This window comes from Mustela nigripes, chromosome 6, assembly GCF_022355385.1.
Source record: "Mustela nigripes isolate SB6536 chromosome 6, MUSNIG.SB6536, whole genome shotgun sequence".
Lineage (NCBI taxonomy): Eukaryota > Metazoa > Chordata > Mammalia > Carnivora > Mustelidae > Mustela > Mustela nigripes.
The window spans coordinates 59,349,747-59,373,380 of record NC_081562.1 but is presented as its reverse complement, the minus strand read 5'-3'; the positions used below and the strand labels follow the sequence as shown (position 1 = coordinate 59,373,380).

At 36.1% G+C, this 23,634-nt stretch overlaps 1 protein-coding gene across 9 annotated transcripts in view; it reads left to right on the top strand.

Annotated features, from left to right (window-relative positions):
- LMO3 (LIM domain only 3) overlaps positions 1-23,634 on the top strand; it is a 55,218-nt gene that overhangs the window by 5,045 nt on the left and 26,539 nt on the right. For all 9 annotated transcript variants that reach the window (XM_059402677.1, XM_059402678.1, XM_059402681.1 and 6 more), the window contains one exon: positions 2,275-2,488. In XM_059402677.1, coding sequence (XP_059258660.1) covers positions 2,283-2,488 — 206 coding nt within the window. In that variant the 5' untranslated portion in view covers positions 2,275-2,282. The remainder of the gene's footprint in view (positions 1-2,274; positions 2,489-23,634) is intronic.

Genomic DNA, 23,634 nt, shown 5'->3' with positions numbered 1-23,634 from the left:
ACAAAAACATTTTGTGAAGACAAGCAGGGTAGTGTTACTTGTGCCAAATGTTGGTATTCCCTGTCTTGGTTGCAAAGTGTTTTGAATAAAGATAGCTGACCTTCTACGCCTGATGGTAGTAACTCAACTGAGGGAAATAGAGCTGAGCTACAACTGTAAAGGATTTTAAAATTTGTCGGCTTTGTGATGGGAAAAAATAATAGCCTTAGAAATTGGCTAATTAGAATAGCCACTCATATCTCTTGATGTCTTCACCAGCGAAATACAGAATGTTATTTCGTAAATCCAAATTGCCCCCTCCCCCCAGGTAGATGGTTAAGAGGCACTTGGATATGTTCTGTACTGTAATTAATGGGATTTATTCCTTGTGGAACCTTGCTGGAAGATGGTAACTAGTTCTGATCAAAGAAACTTCATTTGTTAGAAGTTCTGGAGAGTGAGATTTAGCAGAGCTATCAAGGGTTATGATTAATCTACACTAGACCCTCAGCTCCTTCAAAGAAAAGGAACAGAAAGCAGGCTAGAGGAACACCACCTGCTCTTCCGTACAAATCCAGCTGCTCGTCTGCAGCTCTGACTACCACGGCTGTGCGTGTCATGCAGGAAGAACAGCCACCCTGCGTTCTTCCCTGCCATCCTCTCTTCCATTCCTCTGCCAGAGAAGTTCTTTTCTGTTGGAAGTTCAGCATCATAACGGTATTCTGTGCAACCCATGTATTATTTGTAGCAAGAAAAGTTATTCGGCTCTGAGGGTACAGTGCCTGGTTGTCTCTTATCAGTGTGATTTAGAAAAGAAAAAAAAAAGATCGTGAAGGTTATGGACATGAAGCCTTCATCAGAGGGCATCAGAGGAAACTAAAGGAGGGTTAGCTCCTTTGGAGTCGGGGAAGACTCTAAGATCTTAGTTTGGCATTTCTTTTCTTGAAACTGTTTTAAGTGCATCCACATTTGGTGTTTCGTGTAGTTTCAAACTTTCTGCCTAGGAGAGGAAGCATCCTATAGGAACAGGACCTCTGGACTGTAAGAAGACCACCAGATCTAGTACTTGACTGTTGTTCTGTTTTGAGCAAGTCCTTAAACTCTCTTAGGCCCCTGCATCACAATTTGTAAAATGAGGGAGTTAGCAATCCGTGATGTCTGCAGTATTTTATAGTGCTTAGAATGAGTTATTTGATAAATATGAAGTTCTGAATAGTTGATCCAGCTTTTTTTTTTTCTTTTAAGCTGGGTGTTTGACACCTGGGAAAGAAGAAGAAACTCAAGGGGGAATAGCCTTTCATTGAACAAATTTCAGCCAAGTTGTAAAACCTACAGAACCCAGCTAGACTCCTTATTTATGACAGAGATAGGTGTCTAAAATACATAAACACCCTATGTCTAGTGCACTAGAGATATATGCATATAATATATTTATGTATGTATGTTTATGTAATTTATATATATTTAGATTTTACCTTCTGTTGTTTTTTCTTTCTCTTATAAAATAAATAAGTGTGTGTTTATGGTAATAAATTAATCTTGTACTTTAGTTTTACATCAAAGTCTGTAGTATACAGTGACGGAAGCTGCCATTAACAGAGGCACTGATTGATGTTTTTGTGAATATAAATTCATTTTTGAAATTTTAACATAAGGAATGATTTTGAAATATCAAGAGCGCAGAAGGAAGTATTTGGATGCCAACAAGCAACATAGTACTGGTGAGCTTTTTGGATGACTGTGCTGTGTGTTTAGCTATAAACATCCCCACTGCTAAAGTCAGGTTAGTGTAATCCCAGAAGGTGCCCTCTCTTCCACCAGCAAGCACACAGCAAGCGAATATCTGAGCAATAAAGAAAAACTCGTTCTTGACTCTTATAGACTGTGCACGGACTAGTTTGTTAAATAGCTTTAAGATTGTTAGCCATTCACTCGCGTTTTCTTCCCAAAGGAACCCCCTATGTGGAGAATGAGGGACACCACCAAATTATCTAGTGTTGCTTAACTTGGTGTATCCTGTGCTAACTAACTCTATACAACATGAGTGTGTTATTTTCAGCACTTTGTATGTGTGACCTTCTAAACGGTCTGACAAGGACTTCACAATGTTGGAGCCTTTTGTTTCCGAAATTCTGTGTGATTTTGGTATGCCCCTCCCGAAGAAAGTCTACCGCTCCTCCAGAAACACAGGATGAAACATTCAACTTGTGTAAGGTCCTTCGACATCTTCGGCTTCTTTCTTGTAATCCCAGCTCTATTTTTTTTTTTTTTTTTTGCTTTTGTCTCTTCCTTTAGGTATACAAATGCTCTCAGTCCAGCCAGACACCAAGCCGAAAGGTTGTGCTGGCTGCAACCGAAAGATCAAGGACCGGTATCTTCTAAAGGCCCTGGACAAATACTGGCATGAAGACTGCTTGAAGTGTGCCTGCTGTGACTGTCGCTTGGGAGAGGTGGGCTCCACCCTGTACACTAAAGCTAATCTTATCCTTTGTCGCAGAGACTACCTGAGGTAGGAATTATCCTTGCACACCAGTGATGACTGGATTCCTTTTAAAAATACGTTTGTAAGTGTTTTGGTTTTTGGTTTTTTGTTTTTTTTTTTGTTTGTTTGTTTATTTGCTTGTTTCATTTCCTTACTACCAGCTTACATTCCTGAAAGATGTTCACCTGTCAGCCTTCAGAATGTTGCCAGGTGCCTCGTATGCAAATTCTTGCTTTAAGGAATGGCCAAGAAAGCCTCCTTTCTGAAGTGTTTCCATTTGGCCTGCCCGGAGGCTCCCATTTAGAAATAGGTGATTCCGCTACCCAGGAGGAAACCACCAGCTCATGGCAAAGATGTATTTGGTAGAAATCAGCATGTTAAGTGTTGTATTACGCCCCCACCGACAAGGTAGGCTTAGCTTGACCCAAGAATTATTCAGCTGTCTTCTGATCTTTCTGATTTGCCAAGGAAAGGCAGTTGAAAGTAGCTGCCATTTATTAGCACGTTTATTATACAGTTTTTGAGAACTTTCCCCAAGTGTGAATACATTCCCCCACCCTCCATGGCATTCCAGGTGGTCATTGCAAAGATATCACTGAGCATTAACAACCTCGGACTTGCCAGTAGTGTTAGGGAAATTAACACACAATAAAGATCTCCATCATTATGAGGAGATGATAGCTACTCTCCAAACTGTAAACATCTGGGCAGTTTGAGGACAATTCTTATGCTCTTGTTTAAAAAATCATGAAGTCCACTAGACTTGTTTCCCACTCAACACATGAACTTCTGTTTAAGAAAAATTATTTTGCTTTTCAGGGAACTTTGTGTCTTGAATCAGCTGTAAAATTACATATATTAATAAAGTAGGACCTATCAAATTAGAGAAATGATATATGGCATCATTTGGGTTTTCATATTTGATACAATTAATCATTTTTCTAGCCTGACATTAAGCGATTTATTTTGATTTTTTTTTTCCTTTATGACACAAAATTTATCAATCAGCCGTAGCTCCTTAACCATCTTGGTTATTTGGAGAAGTGTTTTCTAGGGAACCTGGTGCTTCCCTGTATATGATTCCGTGATTTCTTGGTTTGATTTCGTCTTTAACTAAAAATACCTATCATTAGCTTAGAGGTAGTTTAAAAGAGTGAATCCAGTACTGTTTATCAGATTCTTCTCTTTCCCCCTCCGACGACTGCCTCTTCTGACAGCCTCCTGGCTAATATATGACCACTTGTTACTGGTCCTCTGTGTTCCAAGGGCACAAAATACACGCAGGTGCCAACGATGGGAAGTGACTCTATAGCCAGGATTTCCCTTGTTGTGGCGGCACAACTAATCAGAATTAACTTATTCCGTGAATTCTCTTAGAACTTCAGCCTTTGAACTTTTTCTTTGAAATAAAAAATTTTTTCCTCTTCTCACTGTGAATTAGAGCCTCATTTCCACATAAAGCGTTTGCATTTGCTTTCAGTGATTTAACAGTGCTTCCTAGTTTTGCTTTATCTTTACTAACCAATAGTCATGGCTTTTTGACTCTTTTTTTTTTTTTTTTTTTTTACTTTTACATTTGTTTACAACTGCAGTGTGTCAAGTGGATTTATGTAACAGCGATTCCAAAACAAGGAGTTTATATAATCTGGGCAAGATTAAGGTGTTCTAATAAGCAGTAAAGATTAAAATTAAGTAAGATTTATGGAAAGCATGTTGACATAGCCGGATTTTTAAAATTTATACCCTGCCAGTGAACTACCTGTATTGTGAGTTAAACTGTTTCTTGCAATTGTGAATATAGTAGTAAGCACAGAAAGAAATATGGGACTTGTTTTGTGTTGCTATTCTTTACAGTAATAAAAATATGATGTTAAATTGCCATTTGATAGTCCAAGTAAGTGTTTTATTGAAAACAATTGATCAAAATAGTCTCCATATCAGAAATGCTAAGAAAAATCTAAGGGAAAGATGTTTTTTCGTGACATAACTTAGTTAATTTCTCTTAGGCTCAAGCTTCTAATGTTTGTTAACTTGTTAAAAAACAACAACAACAACAAAAAAAAAAAAACTGTTTCAAATCAAAACCCTGGTCCTGACTGCCAATATATTCATTTCTCAGAGTATAATTTCCTCTTAAATTGGTCATTACCACATTAATAGCCAGTTGTTATGTTAACAACCTAAAGATTGTTAACATTTCAAACTAAGTTGTTAACAGCAAGCTTATTCCTTATTTAAACTGAAGGTTTGTTGTATATAATGTGACTTCTTTGGCAGGGGGTAATTCATCAATACTTAAAAATTGTAAAGGTGCAATGGGGGATTGGAATGTGTGTAAAACACTTTGTTAAGTGTTGTAGATCAGGCTGCAGATGTGGTATGTAGTTTTAGGTAAGAAGTGTGTATCTCAGTGAAATTGTGTCGACATTCAGCAGCGTGTCTCTTACTGGAAAATTAATAGTCTAATTCTGTATGTCAGACAAATACAATTAGGCAAACTTTATTTATAAATTAATTTCTTTGAATGGTATAGTCATTCAAAAATGTTTATTGGGTGCCTGCTGTGTAAAAGACATAATTTTAGGTAATAGATGAAATTGAGAAAAATAAAGGTGTACATAAAATAGTTACTATCTAATTGTTTATTAATTACACAAAATCTGTATTGTATTGTAATTGGTGAGCAAGTAATATTCCGTGGCTGTCTTTTAAACTTTTAAAAATAATTTTTTTCATTTCCCTTAGTTCACATTTCCTTTTTGTATTTTGCACAGTCGATGCTTAACCATTTAAATCCTACTCAGAAGTGGTTTTGTTTTGTTTTTGGTGTTTGGAAAGTATGTAATTTCTTTAAGATACCAAACAAGCCATAAATAACTTACAGGTTTGTATTTCTCTGTCTAAATCAGTAGGCATCAGCAAATAAGAATATGGAAAATGATCAAGAAAAAACTAGTTTCATCTCTACTGGTAAAGTAGTGACTATAGGTATTAATATCTTGGGCCAGAAAACTTTTTCAAATCTAGAGAAGAGTGAAATATTTTTGCCAATTGTATTTAACTTCCTAATTAACTTCTTTCAAAAAAGAGGACAAAGAATGCTTCTAGTGCTGAACAATGAGTCCTGAAGTTACTACATTTTGTATTACTTTGAGTAGTGATAGTGATGACATGTTTTCTCAAGTTCTTTGAATAGTGAATACAAGAATTTAAATCATAAGATATTTTCTTAGAGTTATAGAAATGATTATTATGGTAAAGATGATTTCTCTCAATTTTTTTCCTTCTTTATGGCACCATTAGCTATATTTAAGAAAAAGAAAGATTATTTTACCATTTATGTACTGAATTCCAGATCTTAACAATTCATTTTCTATAACGGGTCTGGTATAATATCTTTTATTTTTCTGTAGAATCTACAATGCACATATCTGATGAGAGAGAATTTACCAGTTCGTAGGATTGTTCACTGCCTTCAGAAATTCATTAGATAAAGAAACAGAAGGATTGACTTTTTTTAAAATTTAATTTTATTTTTTTCAGTGTTCCAAAATTCATTGTTTATGCACCACACCGAGTGTTCCATGTAATGCGTGCCCTGTGCCCTCCATAATACCCACCACCAGCCTCACCCTACCCCCCACTCCCCCAAAACCCTCAGTCTGTTTCTCAGAGCACAGTCTCTTATGGTTTGTCTCCCCTTCCAGTTTCCCCCAACTCACTTCTCTTGAGAAGGATTGACTTTTAAAACTTCCTCTGTTAACATACTTTCTGCCTTAAACTATGAAGCCAATTAGCCCATCAATATTTATACGCCAAGACCTAGAAATGTGTATGTTAACAAATGTATCCAGAACATTTGTAACTTTTTTATATTTAAAGTTGAACTTATGACAAATTAGACAGGGAAGCATCTTTATTTACACCTTGAACTAGAGCTTACACCTAATAAATTGCCCAAAGTAGATTAATAATTATTGTGTAAATACAGCAGATTTAGTAATGATGTTTACAGGACTCTAGTCACTGCTATCATCCTTGTTTCATTCTGGAAAATATGAAAAACGTAGTTAATGTGTAATTGGAGTTTTAGAATTAAAATGTCAGGGCAAGTGTTAAGAAGTCAGAACCAGGAGAAATAACAAACTACTTGACTTTTCAACTTGGAGGCAGTAAAGAATATCAGAATTTACCACTCAAGAGTTTGGGCAATTCTTGCTTGTTGTTTTGTTAAACCTAAAACTTTTTGCATATTTTAAGCATCAAGTCACTATAGCCTGGAGCTTGTATCTCTGAATGGGGTCTTCGCAGAGAATGTATTCAAAGCCATTTGCTGTGCTGTGTGGCATGGAAGCTGCTTATATAGCTCTTCCTATAGGAGAAGCTGAAAATGCTTTATATAAAACTTAATGTAATTTGCTATTTTTATATCTGAGAATGATTTGTTTAAAATGAAACTGCCAGGAGAGAACAATGCTTCCTGTGCCACCATCGTTATCAATTAACAAAAAGGATTTGAAACTGTTATGCTGACTACAAATTTTACATGCTTTAATATAATAATATAATAACCTTCAAATAGAAAATTAAAATTAAATGCTACATAGAGTATTAATCTGGCTATATAACTCTATTTCACACTAATCAAATCTGGTGCCTCTCAATTTTTATATAAGGTTAAATTTATATTAGCACATAATTACAACCTTAAAAATAAGCACGGATGTGTTGTTTATATTATTTTATCTGACAACTCACTGCATAGTTACTTTTTTGTGTTGGATGAAGTGTTTATTCTTTTTCTTCCTTCACTGTCCTCTTTTTAAATTAGGCAGTTGAAAATAACTTCCCCAGCAATCACTGCATTATTATTATCTGAAAAATCACTTTTTATTGTTGTAAATTCTGAAAGTTTAAGCTTTTACACTGAATTAAACTCCTCCAAAATGAATTTTTTCTATAAACTTTGAGTTTTCTTAATACTTCATTATAATTGCAATTTTTATTATATTTAAATATATAACCTAATCTTAGTATTATGAAATATTTTAGCACCTGAGTCTATTAGACTCCACGGCCTGTTAAAAAATATTGTTATATTCCTTGTAAATGATGTTACCTTATTTATAGCTTTATAAGGAGTTGTAATTTTAAGTCTACTTTTTTGTTTTATTATATGAAAGCATTACAAAATTCTATTTCAAACATTTTAAACTGTCTACTATTCAAAGACCAGTACAAATCAGGAGTGATCATTTTGTTTTGTACAATACTTTGAGGAAGTGCCTTTCATTTTAGGAAAAATCAGTGGACTTTATAAGTGACAACTCCTCTGCAACAATCTATGTTCAAAATATTTCATCTTCATATAGAATGTCTCATTTATAAATTTATCTACAATATCTCTCTGTCCTTATTCTGTAATGCATCCATTTTCAGCAAATGAGTATTTAACATAACGAAATATTTTAGTTTTGTGAGTTTTGTTTTGGCTTGTTTTATAGATGAGATATTTTCACTGAAAATACCTTCGTCAAGAGGTATATTGAAAATATGAAATTGAAAATATGAAAGTACTTCACGCTGTTTCTATATTTTTACTGTTTTTTTTTTTTAAATCTCTTTATAAAGCATGGAATACTTCAGTCAGGATAGTTTTTACATGTAAGATGGATAAGTTAGACATACCTGACTTAGCAGAAAAATATTCTGTTTCTACAAGTATATTTAGGATTAAATGCATCTGGAAGAACTACATTTGAGAATTGCTAAAATTGCTTATTTGGCACTTTATAAATACATAGAACTCTGGGAAAGAATCTCTATTTTTGGTTGCTCTTAGAGTATATCAAAGTAAGCCAGCACTTCATTTATAAACTCACCATTAACTTCCATTAAGTGACTAATAATAAATTTTAATGTTGTGTTTTGATTGCATAAACATAATTTATTAAGGAATCTCATTTTAAAAATATGCTGAAAGTGGTAATTTTGTAAATGGTTTTGATGAATATATGCATTGTAGAAATGTATTAGGGAGTTCAGGTTTTTGCCTCACATAAAAATTATATAACCTAAAAGAGGAATTGCACCGACCTTTAGCAACCGTTATAGTTTCCTTCATTACCCTGTGAGGCATTGAAATCTTATTTTTTGCATCTGGTTTGAAAACACTTTCCTGTTTCTATGAGAATGTCTTCTACTACTCAAAAGTATATACTGCACCCTCATCCTGTCTTCCAAAATAAATTAACTAACATCTCTCCCTTCAATCGATATAAGAGTTGTTAATGCAGAAGATCTTGAAAACAAGGAAAGTAAAAATAAAGACAGCAGCAGTATCCTTTAATGCAGGAGAAGATCTTGAAAACAAGGAAAGTAAAAATAAAAACAGCAGCAATATTCTTTCTATTCAATTGACCCGGTATTTTTTAAATGGCGTTTGCATTAGTCATGTTTCCTCACAAAGGCATATTTCTTTCATTTTAATTTTTTGTTGGCCTATACAAGTGATTACTCCTACAGATTCATTGAATTTCCCCTTTTTAAGCAGTAAAGAGGTGTAGATAGGTCTATGCAAGCTTCACATATACATATTGGACTCTATGACCTTAGAATGAACATTAACTTTTGTCATAATTCACTTTCACTAGATCAGGCTTTGAAACTTGTAAAATTAGATTCTTGATGCCGGCTAATTTCTTAGTATTGTGACTATAGCACAGACTTATTCTTAAAGGGTGTTCACCATCCTAAGAGGAAGGACAAGTTTTAGAATACTATGGCATGCCCAAGAATATTCCCTTGCAATTTTTATCACCGAATTCTGATTTTCTCAGCTCTGATGGAGTTGGGTACTGTCTGTCCTGTATCTGTTTCTACCATTATATCATACTTGTTTTAATGATTAACATGTATTTCCCTTTTCAAGCTATTTATATGAAATTTATTTTGAAGTAGAAGTTTACATTGTGAAGCAAGGAATGTGCATTTAGATTTTTATTTCTTACTTTAAAGTTTGTTGAAGGTTTTGCCCCTTATTATTGATATTACTTGATGAATTTCCTCTAAAGGAATTAGGACCTGAGCATACCTTTTTATTATATTCATCAAAAATATTTACTATATTCACAAACTAGCCACATCAGTCACCTGTGCCTTTTTTGCCTTCTCCTTCTATTATCATAACTTCTGGATAGACTTTCTTTGCCTCAATGATAGTTTTGAGTTATATAAAGATTCTAAATCTTTTGCAGATTTTTTTTCTTTCAGAGTGCCAGTTTTTGAGGATGCAAAAATCTCTAGCTGTGGACTTCACTAGTTTAAAACAAAATCACACTTGAGATAAATAATCATCTTGGAATAGTCAGATCTCTGATTTGAAGTTGGAAAATTAACATTAAGCTGCGTGTATTAAGTTAGACTCTAATCAGCATGTGTTGTTATGATTCAATTTAATATTAAAAACTCTCCAACTGGGCTACAGGGAAAATAAAAGACTCTTAGGAGTTTAAAGATTATTTGCAGAGGAGTACAACAAAGCCATATTTAAATAAAATTGTTATTACTAATGCAGTAAAGCATCGTCTGCATTAAACCCATTCTACTAATAAAAACAGAAAATCCGCTTTAGTAAACATAAATATCAAATATGACAAGGACTAGTAAAGGGGAAGGAAACTTCATAAAATGTGCTAATGCGAACACTGTACAGTAATCGAAATACCACTGAGAAAAAATAAATTCCCATCTCATTTATGATGTGGGATCCCAACAGGCAACTTCAGGAGGAAAAAGAACATTTTGGACTTGCTAGTTTATGCTCATGTTCTAAAACTTTCAGAACAATACTATGTTTTCAGTTTAAAATTCTAACAGAGGTGCCTACTGTTTTTGAAATTATTTTGTTCGCTTGTTTTTACAACATTTCAAAATCTCTTTAAGTGATGTCCCTTAATAGATGGCTCGCATTTCCCCCAAAATAGCAGGTTCGGGGCTGTTAGGTTCCAGAATACTTACGGCAGCAAACATGATGCTTATTTTGTATATATCAACTACTCAATAAAATTATATTCTGACCAATTGCTGCAGATGAGACTGGGTGAGATGAGTGATTAATACTTGTTTCTTTGCTTAGATGAATGGGAGAAGGTGTAAGAGGGGTGAATGGAAAAAGCAGTCATAACTTCTAACACTAAATAGGAGTCTTAGTTTCAGTAGGCAGGTTTATTTGCATGCTCCAGGTGAGAAGTTCAACTATACTGTGAACATAATTTTAAAGCCTGTAAGTATTGCATGTGAATTTCCACTGAGCGATCATTTGTGCTTTGGGAGATACAAAGAAATTATAAGTTATTCAATTGCCTTAAAACTCATAAACTGGTATTTTCTGTAGATATTTATTAGCAAAAATTGGGGGAAATTTCTGAGCTACAAGATTCCCTTCTTTCCACAGCACGTCCTTGCTGAGTGGGTAGTTTGTGTTTGTGATTACATGCTTTGCTGTCCCTCTAACATTTAAAAAATGAAACCATTTAGTTACTTAACAAATATTGGAGTGCCAATACCTCATTCCTATAAATAATAAATGTGGAATATTATACTTCTAATTGATTTTATATAATATATAAACATAAAGTTATTAATATTTTACTATGTAAAGACAGTAGGAGAAATTTGGGAAGAACTTAAGAGCAAATTATTTTTCAAATTTTCTACAATTGACATAGTCACTTTTTGTTGTTCAATAACTAAGTAAAATATGTAAAGATGTATAGCCTAGTTATGTCCCAAGGAAGCAATATAGAGAATGAAAAGAGATATAGTCAAGAGATTAGAAGAATTCTAGAGGAAGAGAGGCTATAAATAATATGTAAAAATTGGACTCTGTAAAAATCCTTTTGTAAGCCAGTAGTCCTATTACAGAAGCTGAGCTTTGAGCTTCCTGGTTATATTCCGGATGCAGGGTAAGATAGACTTAGCTCTGTTAACGTTCATGCAATTTGCACTGTTTTCTTCTCTTATCACAGGTATTGGTACAATCAACAGAGGTACAATTGACACCCCTTGTAAAACGCTTAGCGTCATCTGTCCCCATTTTCTCATTCAACATTGTTCTTGTTGAGGTGGTGACTTGCATAAAGAACTGAGAAGGTGAAGGAGTCAGCCATAGGGTTGTAGATGAAGGACATTGCAGGCATAGGGAACAGCCCCTACGAAGTCCTTGCCATGGGAGCTTTTCTGTTGTGTTTGAGGAACATACAACAATGTTAGTATGGTTGGAATGTATAAAAGCAGAAGAGACAGGATTAGAAACAACCAGTAGGTGGTCCTACGGTATTCCCTATTGCTGTTAATGACCAAGATGCCCCTATTCTTTTCTAAATATTCCAGAAGGAAGCGATAATACTTCTATTTGAGAATTGCTGTAAAGCACATTCAGATAGGCTGTTCCAGACTGAGTTCCATTTGGGATTACAGAACTCATCAGGACAATGTATACATGGTAGTACTTCAAGGTGAAATGCAAAGGAATGTCATAACACAACATGTGGGAGTGCAACACCATGGCCAAAGGTGTTGTTAAGCTCTGTCCTGATTACAGGACATATGCATGTATTTGATATTTTTTGAAAACTTGGGCAATAAAAATTGCAAAGAGGTGGATTTTTCAAGGCTGACAGGTGATTACTTTCATTATTTTAAAGTCAAGCCAAGCCTTATTAAATTATTTTCTAGTATAAAATATTTAAAATAATATATTTAATTATCATAAATGTTTCCAAATCCAGCATGGAGAGAAAATGCATCAAAGTCCTATCATTACTTAAAACTTATTTAATTGTATTCTTGATGAGATAGGACAACTGTTACATAAGTGTTCTGTTTATACTCCTATTTCCCATTCCTAACCTAACCCCAGTTCACTAATTTTAGTTTCACATCAAGAAGTCCTAAGGATTCATCTTTAAAACTAAGAGATGAATATGCATTTCTATTTGTGAGAGTGGGATTTTTATGTACAAACTGTCTTTACTTTGAAAAATGAAAAAAAAAACTTTAAATTTTAAATACAAATCAAAGTACTTGAGCCTGTATTTATGTTTATAAAATGGACCAGGTTGCATCATGAGTATTGACTGAGAAGATGGACTAATTTGCCTTGAAATCTTGCAAAGAGGCAAGGCGTGAATGGGTGAGCTTTCAGAACAGTGGCTAGGCCATATACACTTCATCACAAAGAAATCCAAAACCGACTTCTCAGAAAGCAAGAAGAAGGTGGTAGCCAAATGGCTTTACAAGTCTTAATTTCTACTGTCATCTCGTACCTCCAGAGTGCTTCTTTTTGTTACAATTTTAAGCAACCTTCCTATTTTTTTGGTAGATGGGACGTCTGTAGTCCCTGACATCTTGTCCTGGTTGAGTTGATGACCTGTATTCCTAATCATTTTGTGATTCTCACCTACCAGAGCGCATCAGTTTGAGTTTGATTTTAAGGAAGAGTTGCTCGATCTTGACCTGGCAATTTGCTTGGTATTTAAATAATGTTGTTAATAGTAGTTATTAAACTAGCAATTATCTTTGCCATAAAGATCACTTACTTTTTTTGGCTAAAGGTGTTAAATGACTTGTGTTCTTGATCAGTGGTAGATTTCTGCAGTGACCTGAGGAAAAAGTTATATGTTTTCAGAAGATTTTAAGTTGAAAAAAATATTTATTATTTTCCTTTGAGGATTTATCTGCTGGGTAGTAAACAAAGCCTTTCATTTTTAACCACAACTCAGTTTTTATAGTCACGAGCTTATCCTGCATTCCTTTTAACACAGCCAGTGTATTTTAAATCATTTTGCTGTGTATTTCTTATTGTTCTACCACATTGGGTGTTGCCCCTCCCCCACCAACTATCATTAATGGCAAATTAGTTATCTGTTGCTATTTTGATGCATTCATCTGCTGGTTCTTACTTTCTATGTCACTTTATAAAAGGATAAAAGTCACACCAGTTCTTCTTAATTCCCTTAGCATCTCCCAAACTAGGTGAGGTTAGATCTAATCCTTCGATTTTTGATGTGTCAAATAGCATAATGGTGCTGAGTCCAGATTTGAAATCTGCCCTATTCTGCTACATCCCGGCTGTATATTCCTAGACGAGTTACTTAACCTCTCCAAGCCTCAGTCTACTCATCTGTAAATAGGAGCAATATACCGATTCATAGAATTGTCAGGGAGTGTCAAGGGAACACCAACAGGGAAAGATGTGAACACACTGATGGACCCTCCACTATGAATTTCTGTTCTTACGAAGAAAGAATAGCACTGAGTTCTGAAGATAAAATAGTTAGAAAACTAAACATTAGGAGAAGATTAAGGAAATGGATTAAGTTATGTTGTTTAAGAATGATTAGTAATCAACAATATGAAAAGCTACCACTGTTCTAAGATCTTTTACCAACTTTTCAATTACAAAGAAGAGGGAGGAAGAAATGCCGAAATGCCATGTGCATCTGAAGCCATATGGGAAAAAAATATTTCACAGTGGAGATTATTAGAATTTGTTAAATTAGGATTATAATCTATTTTACATAAATGAGGATGAATTGGAATCTTTGGGGGAGTTATGGAATGTGCGGTTTTCTTCGTCCCTGAGAATGTAGGTTTCTGAAATATCTAACTTGCCCATGCTCTCCATGTATTAGCATGAGAAAGTTCTATGGTCTTGTGAAGCATTACATTAACTATCCCCTAGAGAAGAATTTTACATAAAATTTCAGTTTGCTTTAGTTTTCCTGCACAGTCTTGATGTTTGTATCTTTTTCCTCAGGTGGCAAGGACAGCCGAATGCTAGTACCTTCTTACTGAGGTTCTTTTTCGCAGTGCTCTCTAAGCATTTTGATTATGTACCTTTATCCCTAAAGAAGTTTAAGTATATACCTTCACTTTAAAATGTATATTTACAAATCATAAATACTCCATTGCACAATTTTTCAATTAAAAAAACGCTTTTAAAGGATAAGATATACAATAAATAGAAATAGAAACGCTGATCATTGCTTAAGCATCCCTGGGATTTATGCACGCCCAATTTGGAGAGCACTGTTCTTTCTTAAAAGCTTTTTAAGCTTGATTGAAAGTTGTTTGGGAGTGATACGCATACTCGTGGCTACGAGGGGACAAGTATGGATACCTGGGGAAAGAGTTGTACAAGAAAGATGTGGTAGTTGTTGAAAGGAAGGGATTCTGCAAGCGTGAGCTAATATGCCTTGTTCTGTTCTAATATTAAATCAAGGTTTTCTTTCATGAGAAATGTGGCAAGGCAGTGGACTCTTCCTAATGCTGTACCCGTAGCCACTGGCAACATTAATATGAGGCAGGGTTTCACCCCCTCCCCCGCAAGCCCCCTATTCAGGAACACAGTGAGATTTTAGACAGATAAATGCTGAGAGAACCCTATGTACCAAAGGCAGTGTTTACTGCATGTAATACATATCATTGTTTGTCTCCTGTAGTGAAAAATACTTGTGTCGTGCTGTTAAAATGCACTCCTGACAGACCAGTGCTTGCTATTATAGGGTCCATTGCTTAAAAAAATGATACACTGACAGAAATACAATTTAAGAAAATTTAACACCAAGGGTAGTCAACCATGTAGGCTACTATTAAGGGGCCAAAACTCAAGGCCAGGGGTTTATTTAAAAAAGAGGCACAGTTTATTTGCTGGTAGTAGGCAAAGTTAAAAGAAAAAAAAAATCGAACTTGAATTCCTTGCTCTCTAGTCTGTAGAAAATTAATGAAAGCAACAGTTCAATAAGATTTTATTGCAGAAATGTTTAAGTGAAACATTTTAAGAATGCTTCGGAATTTTTAAACAGTTACTTACCATTTAGAAAGCTGTAACACTGTGATGCGTAACAAATTGTTAGCATTGGATCCCAGGCACACCCAGTGATTTTCTTAAAATGTGTAGTCAGAGCTGGTTAATCTGAATCACTTTGTTCATTTCATTTTTGTGTGTGCAGCTTATAAATATATTTGAGATTGACAGGTCAGCAGCACCCACAATTACTACAATTTAAAATGTAAGCTATTGTCCAAGTACCCTTATGGGCATAGTTTGGTAGCTAAATGCATTGGATTTGTAACAAGGCCTTTTGAGAAGGAAAATAACCAAATAGGAGATGAGATGAAATATGCTGAATTTCAGAAGAGCGCGGAATGTTCTAATGAATAAACTGCTACTGAATGATGATAGAGCATGTGTTTTTAAGCTATCACATGGCTCTATTATTAGGGGAGAAAATTCCATGAATTTAAATGAGATGTATTATCTAATTTTACCATTTTAAAAACAAATCTGCCATCCAGTAGTATTTGATGCCAACTGTGTACGGATTACATGTTCCTTTGGGAGAAAGGTTACACAAGTAATGCAATAAATAATCTGAGCTTCAAGGAGCTTAACTTGGGTATCGGAGAAATAGAAAAACATTGTCCCCCACTCTGGAGAGTCACAGATGTCATCTTACATTCCTTATCCCAATGGTACAGTCTGTGTGCTACACTCCGGACTGGGCTTTGGGCCCTTGGTCCTGCCAAGAAAGGATAACCGAAGACGAAACACGGTGCCTTTGCAGATGTCCTCTAGAATTCAGTTGGCCTGAATCTGAATATTATACAACAGATTTTTTCTCTGAATATAGAAGGTAATGGCTATTGTGAAATTTGTCCAAACACATTGTCCAGGGCCTCTGTGACTCAGCTGTGTTGAAGAAAACCCAGAAATGCTTGCTGAGGAGCACTGTGACCTGACCCTTGGCTGTGTTTGCCACAGTCACGCAGCAGCTCTCCACCTGCGTGTGAGCTTTAGGTATATTTCTAAAATTCCATATGTAGGTTTTCTTATATCATGGTGTCTCCATACTCTGTTCTTGCTAGAGGTTCTAACTTCAAATGCTTCTTTTCTCAATTCTCATTTCTTGTCTGAAGAAAATAGTATTTATGGTAGATTACCTGAAAAAACTGGATGTTAAGCTATTTCTTCTGATAGTTTTGAAAGGATCATTTGGATCATTCTAGAGAGCTATTGCACTTGACCTTGACACCTCAAAATTTTTCACAGGATTGTACCTCAGGGTTTTGCCATTATCCTGTGTTGAAGAACATTTTAATAAGCGGCTGCAGAATTGTCAGTGTCTTAGGGATGCTCTTGCGGATGTTGTTTACTGTACCACACAATGTCCTGCAGACTCACTGCTGAAGTGTCTCTCCATCTTGGAGTAAGAAAAGTTCCTGGGTTCTAACTGATTAAATGGTGTTTTTCCTGGGTCTTGGGAATCACGTATTGTTTACATTTTCCCTCTTTTCTTTGTCTTCTGGGAAGCTCAACTCCAAATTTACTTTCTAACAACTGTTAGGACTGCGTGACGTGTTAATATCTTCTACAGACTTTTCTATTCTCTTACCATACTTTTATGATGACATCTGGAGCTACATATTTCATTGTGATGGTGATTTTGGACATCCCCAAAGTGAAATACTTTAAATAACTGGAATGGAGGAGCAACAGTGGAAAAATCCCTGATCTGGGAGATGGGAGGCCGCCCCTCCTGAACAAAGAGCTCTTTTGCCTCTTCTTGAACCTCATGGCCATTATAATTTCCCTGATATTAAGCAAGATACATTCTGGAACCCTCAGTGGGCTAGAGTTAAGATATTTGAGTCCATCTACTTCTAAATCGGCCCTATAATTCAACCCTGTAGTTACTCATCACCCGGTGCAAGGTAAATTCACTACCACCGCCCTGTCACCTGCTAACATTAATTCTAGTCCTCTTATCTCCATTCTTTTCCTCGCTTGCTGGATATTCCTACCATTACCTTGATTCAACATTTTTCTGCTGAGTCCTCTGGAAACCTCATGTCTCCATCAATAATCTTTGCTATATCCACAGTCTTTAGCAAGATGTTTTTTCCATCAAAGCATTTATTAACTGAGTTTCATCTATTGCTTTAACTGAAACCTCCCTCTCCTTTAGAGGGGTGATTTTCCTTTCAGCTGTCAATAGGGCACAGAACTCCTTACTCTGAAATCTCGCGCTTCCGGAAGCCAAGAAGAAAACACACGGCCATCACCACTCATTAATAAAAATGCATTGTCCAATAAAATGCATACAATCTGGTGACATGATCTGTTACCCTTTCTTTCATTCCTGTCATTTCTCTCTTGCCATAATTTGGGGGAGATTATAAAAGTTTATAGCTGATTCATCTGAACCCTAGCCCTAACTTATGGAACTTCTTTCTCTCTACTACCGAACATCAGCCCTCCATTCCCAGGTTTGCAAACAGGCTCTTGTCCTTAAAATATTACATCTCAGGAATCCTAAACTCCAGGATTTTGTCTTTTCTCACTTGCAATCCAACTGCTGTTTGATTTCAGACATTCAGCTCTCCCAGTATGTCTTTTTTCTCCTGATTTGGTCAAGTCTGTCACACTTCTGTCCTTCCCAGCCCAGCACTGAATCCCACTGTTGATCATCTGAGCCTCCTTTCCATCCTCTTCTACTGTGCCTGTCCTTCTAGTGCAGGGCTCACCAAGGCTCTAATCTGGCAACTTGGCATTGGGAAAGCACTTTTTTTTTTTTTTTTTTTCCTATTCCAATAGCATGGCTGGGCATTGCTGGAAACAAATAGCATACAGATTGATGCTCCCACAAATAATTGGTTTCCCCTGTCACCTGGCCTCTAGGGATGAATCATTTATTTGTCCTTGGCCACTGTCTGTACCCATGACCTTCTAAAGCTCTGCTAAACATTTACAGCTCCCCTTAAGGCCCTTTCTTCGGACAATTGTCTTGTCTCCTCATTCTCAGCAGATGTCTTTGCTGCCTCCTTCAAAATTGAAGACATTAGGCTTGAAATGAATCAGTTTCTTTCCATTATTTACATTTCATCTACTTTTCCATTTATTTTATAATTATTTTATCTCATCTGTGTGGGTGGTCTCCCTGTTCCTTTTAAGACCAATCCTATGGCCTTGGGCTCCATTCCTTACAACAGCCTGTGGGTCTTTTTTATGAAGTATCTCCTTTTTGGTATCTTTAGTAACTTCTAGAAAATCTTGACACCTGCATATACTATAGACTTTCCCATTCTTGGAGAAAAAAATTGGTATTCTCCAATTCTTTTAATGTCCAATTTTTTAAAAACTAATCTAGCCTCCTCATCTAAACTTCCCTAGCCTCATTGTGTCATCCACTTGCCACTGGGCTTGGACCTTTCCTGCAGTTGCCATCTCTGCTACCTAATTATTGCTAAAACCAAGTAGATATTTTCTCATGGATCATCTTATATTTTCTTTTCTCTCTCTCTCTCTTTTTTTAAAGATTTTATTTATTTGACAGACAGAGATCACAAGTAGGCAGAGAGAGAGGAGGAAGCAGGCTCCCTGCTGAGCAGAGAGCCTGATGCAGGGCTTGATCTCAGGACTCCGGGATCATGACCTGATCCGAAGGCAGAGGCTTTAACCCACTGAGCCACCCAGGCACCCCTTTCTTTTCTCTTTTAATTGTGCCGATCACCCTTTTAAAAGCTTCTTACTATCTGGCAGGCCATGATCCTACATAGTTCAAGTTTTTTCTGGGTGCCCCATCCTCATCAGATGCTTAGAAAAGTAAAGGCAGACTGAGTTATTGAGGTATTGAGGTATAGCTTCTTTTCTCTAGTAGATAGTGGTCTTCGTGGTTGTAATTCCTGGTCATATTGCAGTGGCGGTTAATTCTGCTCCTACCTTCCATTACACACCACCAGGCCTAGCAACTCACTTGGCATCTGCAATTGAACGTTCCATAGGAAATACAAGCTCAGAATATCTAAAACTCAACTTAGAAGAAATGAACGTAATGCTAAGAGAGTGCCTTCCCCTGATCAAGAGAATATTAAAATACGTAGAAACAAACTTTATTTATGATTACAGATTTGAAAACTTAGAAGTTTTTAACAACTAGTCTATCAATGTGTAAAATAAATGATATACTAGGAGCAGGTAAGGTCATTTCTAGAATGCAAGGAATGAACTGGTAAGATTATTTGTAGAATTCAAGAACATGCTTCAACCCAATTCATTACATTATCAAACTAAAAGGGAAATAGCATGGCGATAACAACATGTGACAAAAAGACAATGGATAAAATTCAGCACCACTCCAACCTTCTAGCTAAAGAGAACAGAAGGAAAACAGTTAAATAAGTTCAGAATATTTACTGAAACTTAATAGCAAATACAAGTTTTTAGTATTTAACATTAGTTAAATACCAAAGTCATTTCCATTAAAATCAGGAAAAAGCCAGGGATATCCACTATTGTCACTTTTCTTTAATGTTGTTTTAAAGGTTCTAGCTAATATAACATTAGAAAATGAAGTAATCAGTATAAATATTAAAAAGCAAATTATTTGCTTTGCAGATAATTGGGAAAACTCAAGAATCAATAAGAAAATTTGTCAGAGTAGCTAAACAAAAGACAAGGTAAATAGAATTTGTAGTTTTATTGCAAATTTTTTTACTCTTCTTTTATTTAGAAATAAAAGAAGTTAATTGAATGGTTAAAAAAAAAAAAAAAAACCACTAAAACTACATAGGTTGTAGATTCCAGCATTCATATGAGAAATATTTTTAAAGGAAAAATGCTTAAAAAAATTGTCTTCCATTTTTCTGTTTATACTTACTGGATAAATACAGAAAAAATTTCAGCTAAACTGAGAGCTGTTACAATAGCAATGAAATTATGAGGATTGATTTTAACATTGTGAAATGAAATCAACCAAAGTGAGACTTAGATGGTAGCAAAGATTTTTTTAGGACCTACTATCTTCCAGACACATCTTCTGAGGACTGGGGCCACAGCGGTGAGAAGACAGACAAAAATCTTTGTCCCTGTGTATCTTATATTTTAGTACTATTTATGAAATATTTTCCTTGAGCAAGGAACAATGATAAGCATTTTTTTTTTAAAGATTTTTTCTTTATTTATCTGACAGAGATCACAAGTAGGCAGAGAGGCAGGCAGAGAGAGAGGAGGAAGCAGGCTACCTGCAGAGCAGAAAGCCCGATGTGGGGCTCGATCCCAGGACCCTGGGATCATGACCTGAGCCGAAGGCAGAGGCTTAACCCACTGAGCCACCCAGGTGCCCCCAATGATAAGCACTTTACAAATGTAATTGCACTCAGTCTTTGGAAACTATTATTACCCTTACCTTAGAGACACTGAGGCACTGGATGATTAAGTTATGTGCTCAGAGTTCCCAAGGTGCAAGTGGTCAGGCTACGATTCAAATCCAGACAGTGTCTCCAGAGCCCATTCTCACTGGCTGTGCATTAGTGTGCAGTGATCATGGGTCACAGAACGCCATAATGTTGCCAGTATGAACAAAGGGAGCTATTCCCTTACCTATCTGTGTTATCTTTGTAAGCTACTGGTATACCACTGCTAAATTGTCAGTCAATTAAATACATACTTGGTAGGATGTGAAGTACCTACCTCCCAGGAAGCTTGTTTCTTAGTAGTAACATCAGACGCACCCAATTTTTATTTTCTTCTGAGGCTCACAAAACGGGTCCCTGCGAAGCCTACCCGTTGCCTTTCAGGTAATAATTTTGTGAATGAATAGAGAAATTTAGGCAGTTCTTTGTTCTTTGGTTTCTTAAGCCTGTTGGAAAACAGCCAAGCCATTTCACAATGGTCCCCCTAAATATATTAATAACGTGTATGTAAGGGAATTATATATATATATATATATATATATATATATATATATATATATATATAATTTAATGCTTGAAAAGACATTTTGTTCTCTTTAAAAAAAAATCCCTTTGGAAGTTTATGACCTTTGTAATCAATGCCTTTTTTAAAAACTGGGCTCTAGAGAGTGTTTGGGTTGGAAAAGGTCACCTATTTGCAATGATATATTCTGTCAAGAGTGTGTATAAGTGTAATATACTAGACCTTAACAATGCAATATATTTCATTGGAATAAGAGACCTTTTTTTTTCCTTTTTATTTCAAATTGAGACTTTATTAACTATAGAGCTATGAATTATTTCTTTTTGGATACATTCTTTTCATGAATTAATGTGATTGCTGTAGTTCTTTGAAATTTTTAGAAGCAGACGTGAGCCTGGGCCAGGCTGAGATAGGTCTGTACCAAACAGAATATTACTTCTTCCCCTTCTCCACTTGTCCCCCTTTCTACCCAACTCCTTCCCCTCTTTCCCCAACCCATTTAACATTTAAAGAGGTGGGAAGTTATTTTGAAATTATATTGTTCAAGTGGACTAAGCAAAACAGTATTTTTCAAACTTGAGTAGTTTATGTGAATGTTGGAAGAAAAATAAGTCCTCTTAGTTTCCTAAATGACCAATGTCAATGAATCTGAGAAAATTTCAGTACTGTCACTTTAGGTGATTATTTAATATGTTTAATATTTTCCATAAGTTTAAGTAACTTAGACTTTTGATAAGAGATGAGATTGGCGTGAGAGATGAGAATAAAACGCATTTCAGAGGCAAGTAGCTGCCTACCTGAGCACTGCAGACCATTGTAACCTTAACAGTAAGGCAAATGGGCTGGTCAAATTAAGTGTAGAGTTGCTAGGCAAAATACAGGATCCCCATTAAATTTAAATTTCGGTAAGTAATGGGTAATTTTTTTAATATAAGTATGCCCCCATGCAATATTTGGGAGTCCTAAATCTGGCCACTCTAATTAGGTGGCTCATTTAGAAGAAAGAGAGAATTGTGATCCAATAGAATCCGTCTAGAGAGGCATACTGGACAGAATGAATATTATTATGTGAGTAATACGGAGCAATTGTAGATCACTGAACAGATAAAAAGAAGACATAGTGCTTTAAAGAAAAATCTTCTTCCAGATGTGCACAGACTATCTCTTTTAATGATTTTATTTGTTTATTTGAGAGAGAGGGAGAAGCACGAGCCCCAAAGGGGGTAGTAGATGTAGTAGAGGCTTACCACTCAGGACCGATAGGATATCAGGCATGAAAAGAGATGGCAAATTGAGAGAGAAGAGAGCAGTTTTGGGCACAAGGCACCGTCGTGGAAGAGAAGACAGAAAGGAAGACTGGGGCCAAATGGGTTGGCCCTTTCATGCCTTCATGCCTTTGTCCTTCATGTGGTGGGAACTACAGCGGGTAACAGGCTGCAGCATCGAGAGCGAGGGTCAGGGCAGGGCGGGATGGTAGGAAAGATGTTCAGCTAGGAGGTCATAGCGTGAGTCCAGGGGAGAAAACACGCATGCTAGAGTTGGGTCTCTGAGATGGAAGTGAAAAGGAACATGTCCATAGAGCATTAGAGAGAACTGGCAAGATCGACTTGGAGGGTTTGGGGAGGGGAGGAGCGGTCAGAGATGAATGTGAGACTTCTGGTTTGAGGGACTTGCAGATTGTCCTGGCGTGTCAGCATGGACCATGAAGGGGTGTGGCTGTGTAGTCTGCAGAAGACAGGCATGTTCTGTGTAAAGGGACCTAGACTTGCACTGTATGGCTACTGCAAGTGGAAGGTCTCGAAACACAGATTTTTGGCTTTAAATATAAGCACTTCTGAGAGGTCAGGAAGTGAAAAGCGATCTTTAAGAAGTGGTAAATTGCCTCTGAGGTTCCTTCTGTTCTGCTGAGGCAGGAGCAGGAATCTGGGGGGTTCACCTCTCCAAGAACTACCTGTGCTCCTCTGGGCATATGACATAATTCTGAATGCTTCCTTTTCCTCATCCATAAACTGGGGGAATAAACTGCCACCTGCTAATTCAGCTGTTGTGAGGAGGAAATAAGACAACCCATGTTAGATGCTCGCAATGGTGTTGGGTACAGATCCAGGGCTCAAGAAACTTTCACCCTATAGGCTAAGCCCCTCCATAATGGACCAATTTTATATTAATGTTGATTTGAGGTGTTTCTCTTCTGTGTAAGCACAGGAAAATCTTTTGACTGATTTGTCTAATTTGATGAGGTATTATTTTCAGAGAGGGGTTAGACTTTTAGTTGCTTTTTCCATTACAAATTCTTTTGTGGATAGCATTATCGTTATTGCATGGAAATTTATCTTATGTTTGTGGCTTCTAAAATGAATAAAGCCTCAATATTGGTGGGGTTTTATTCTTG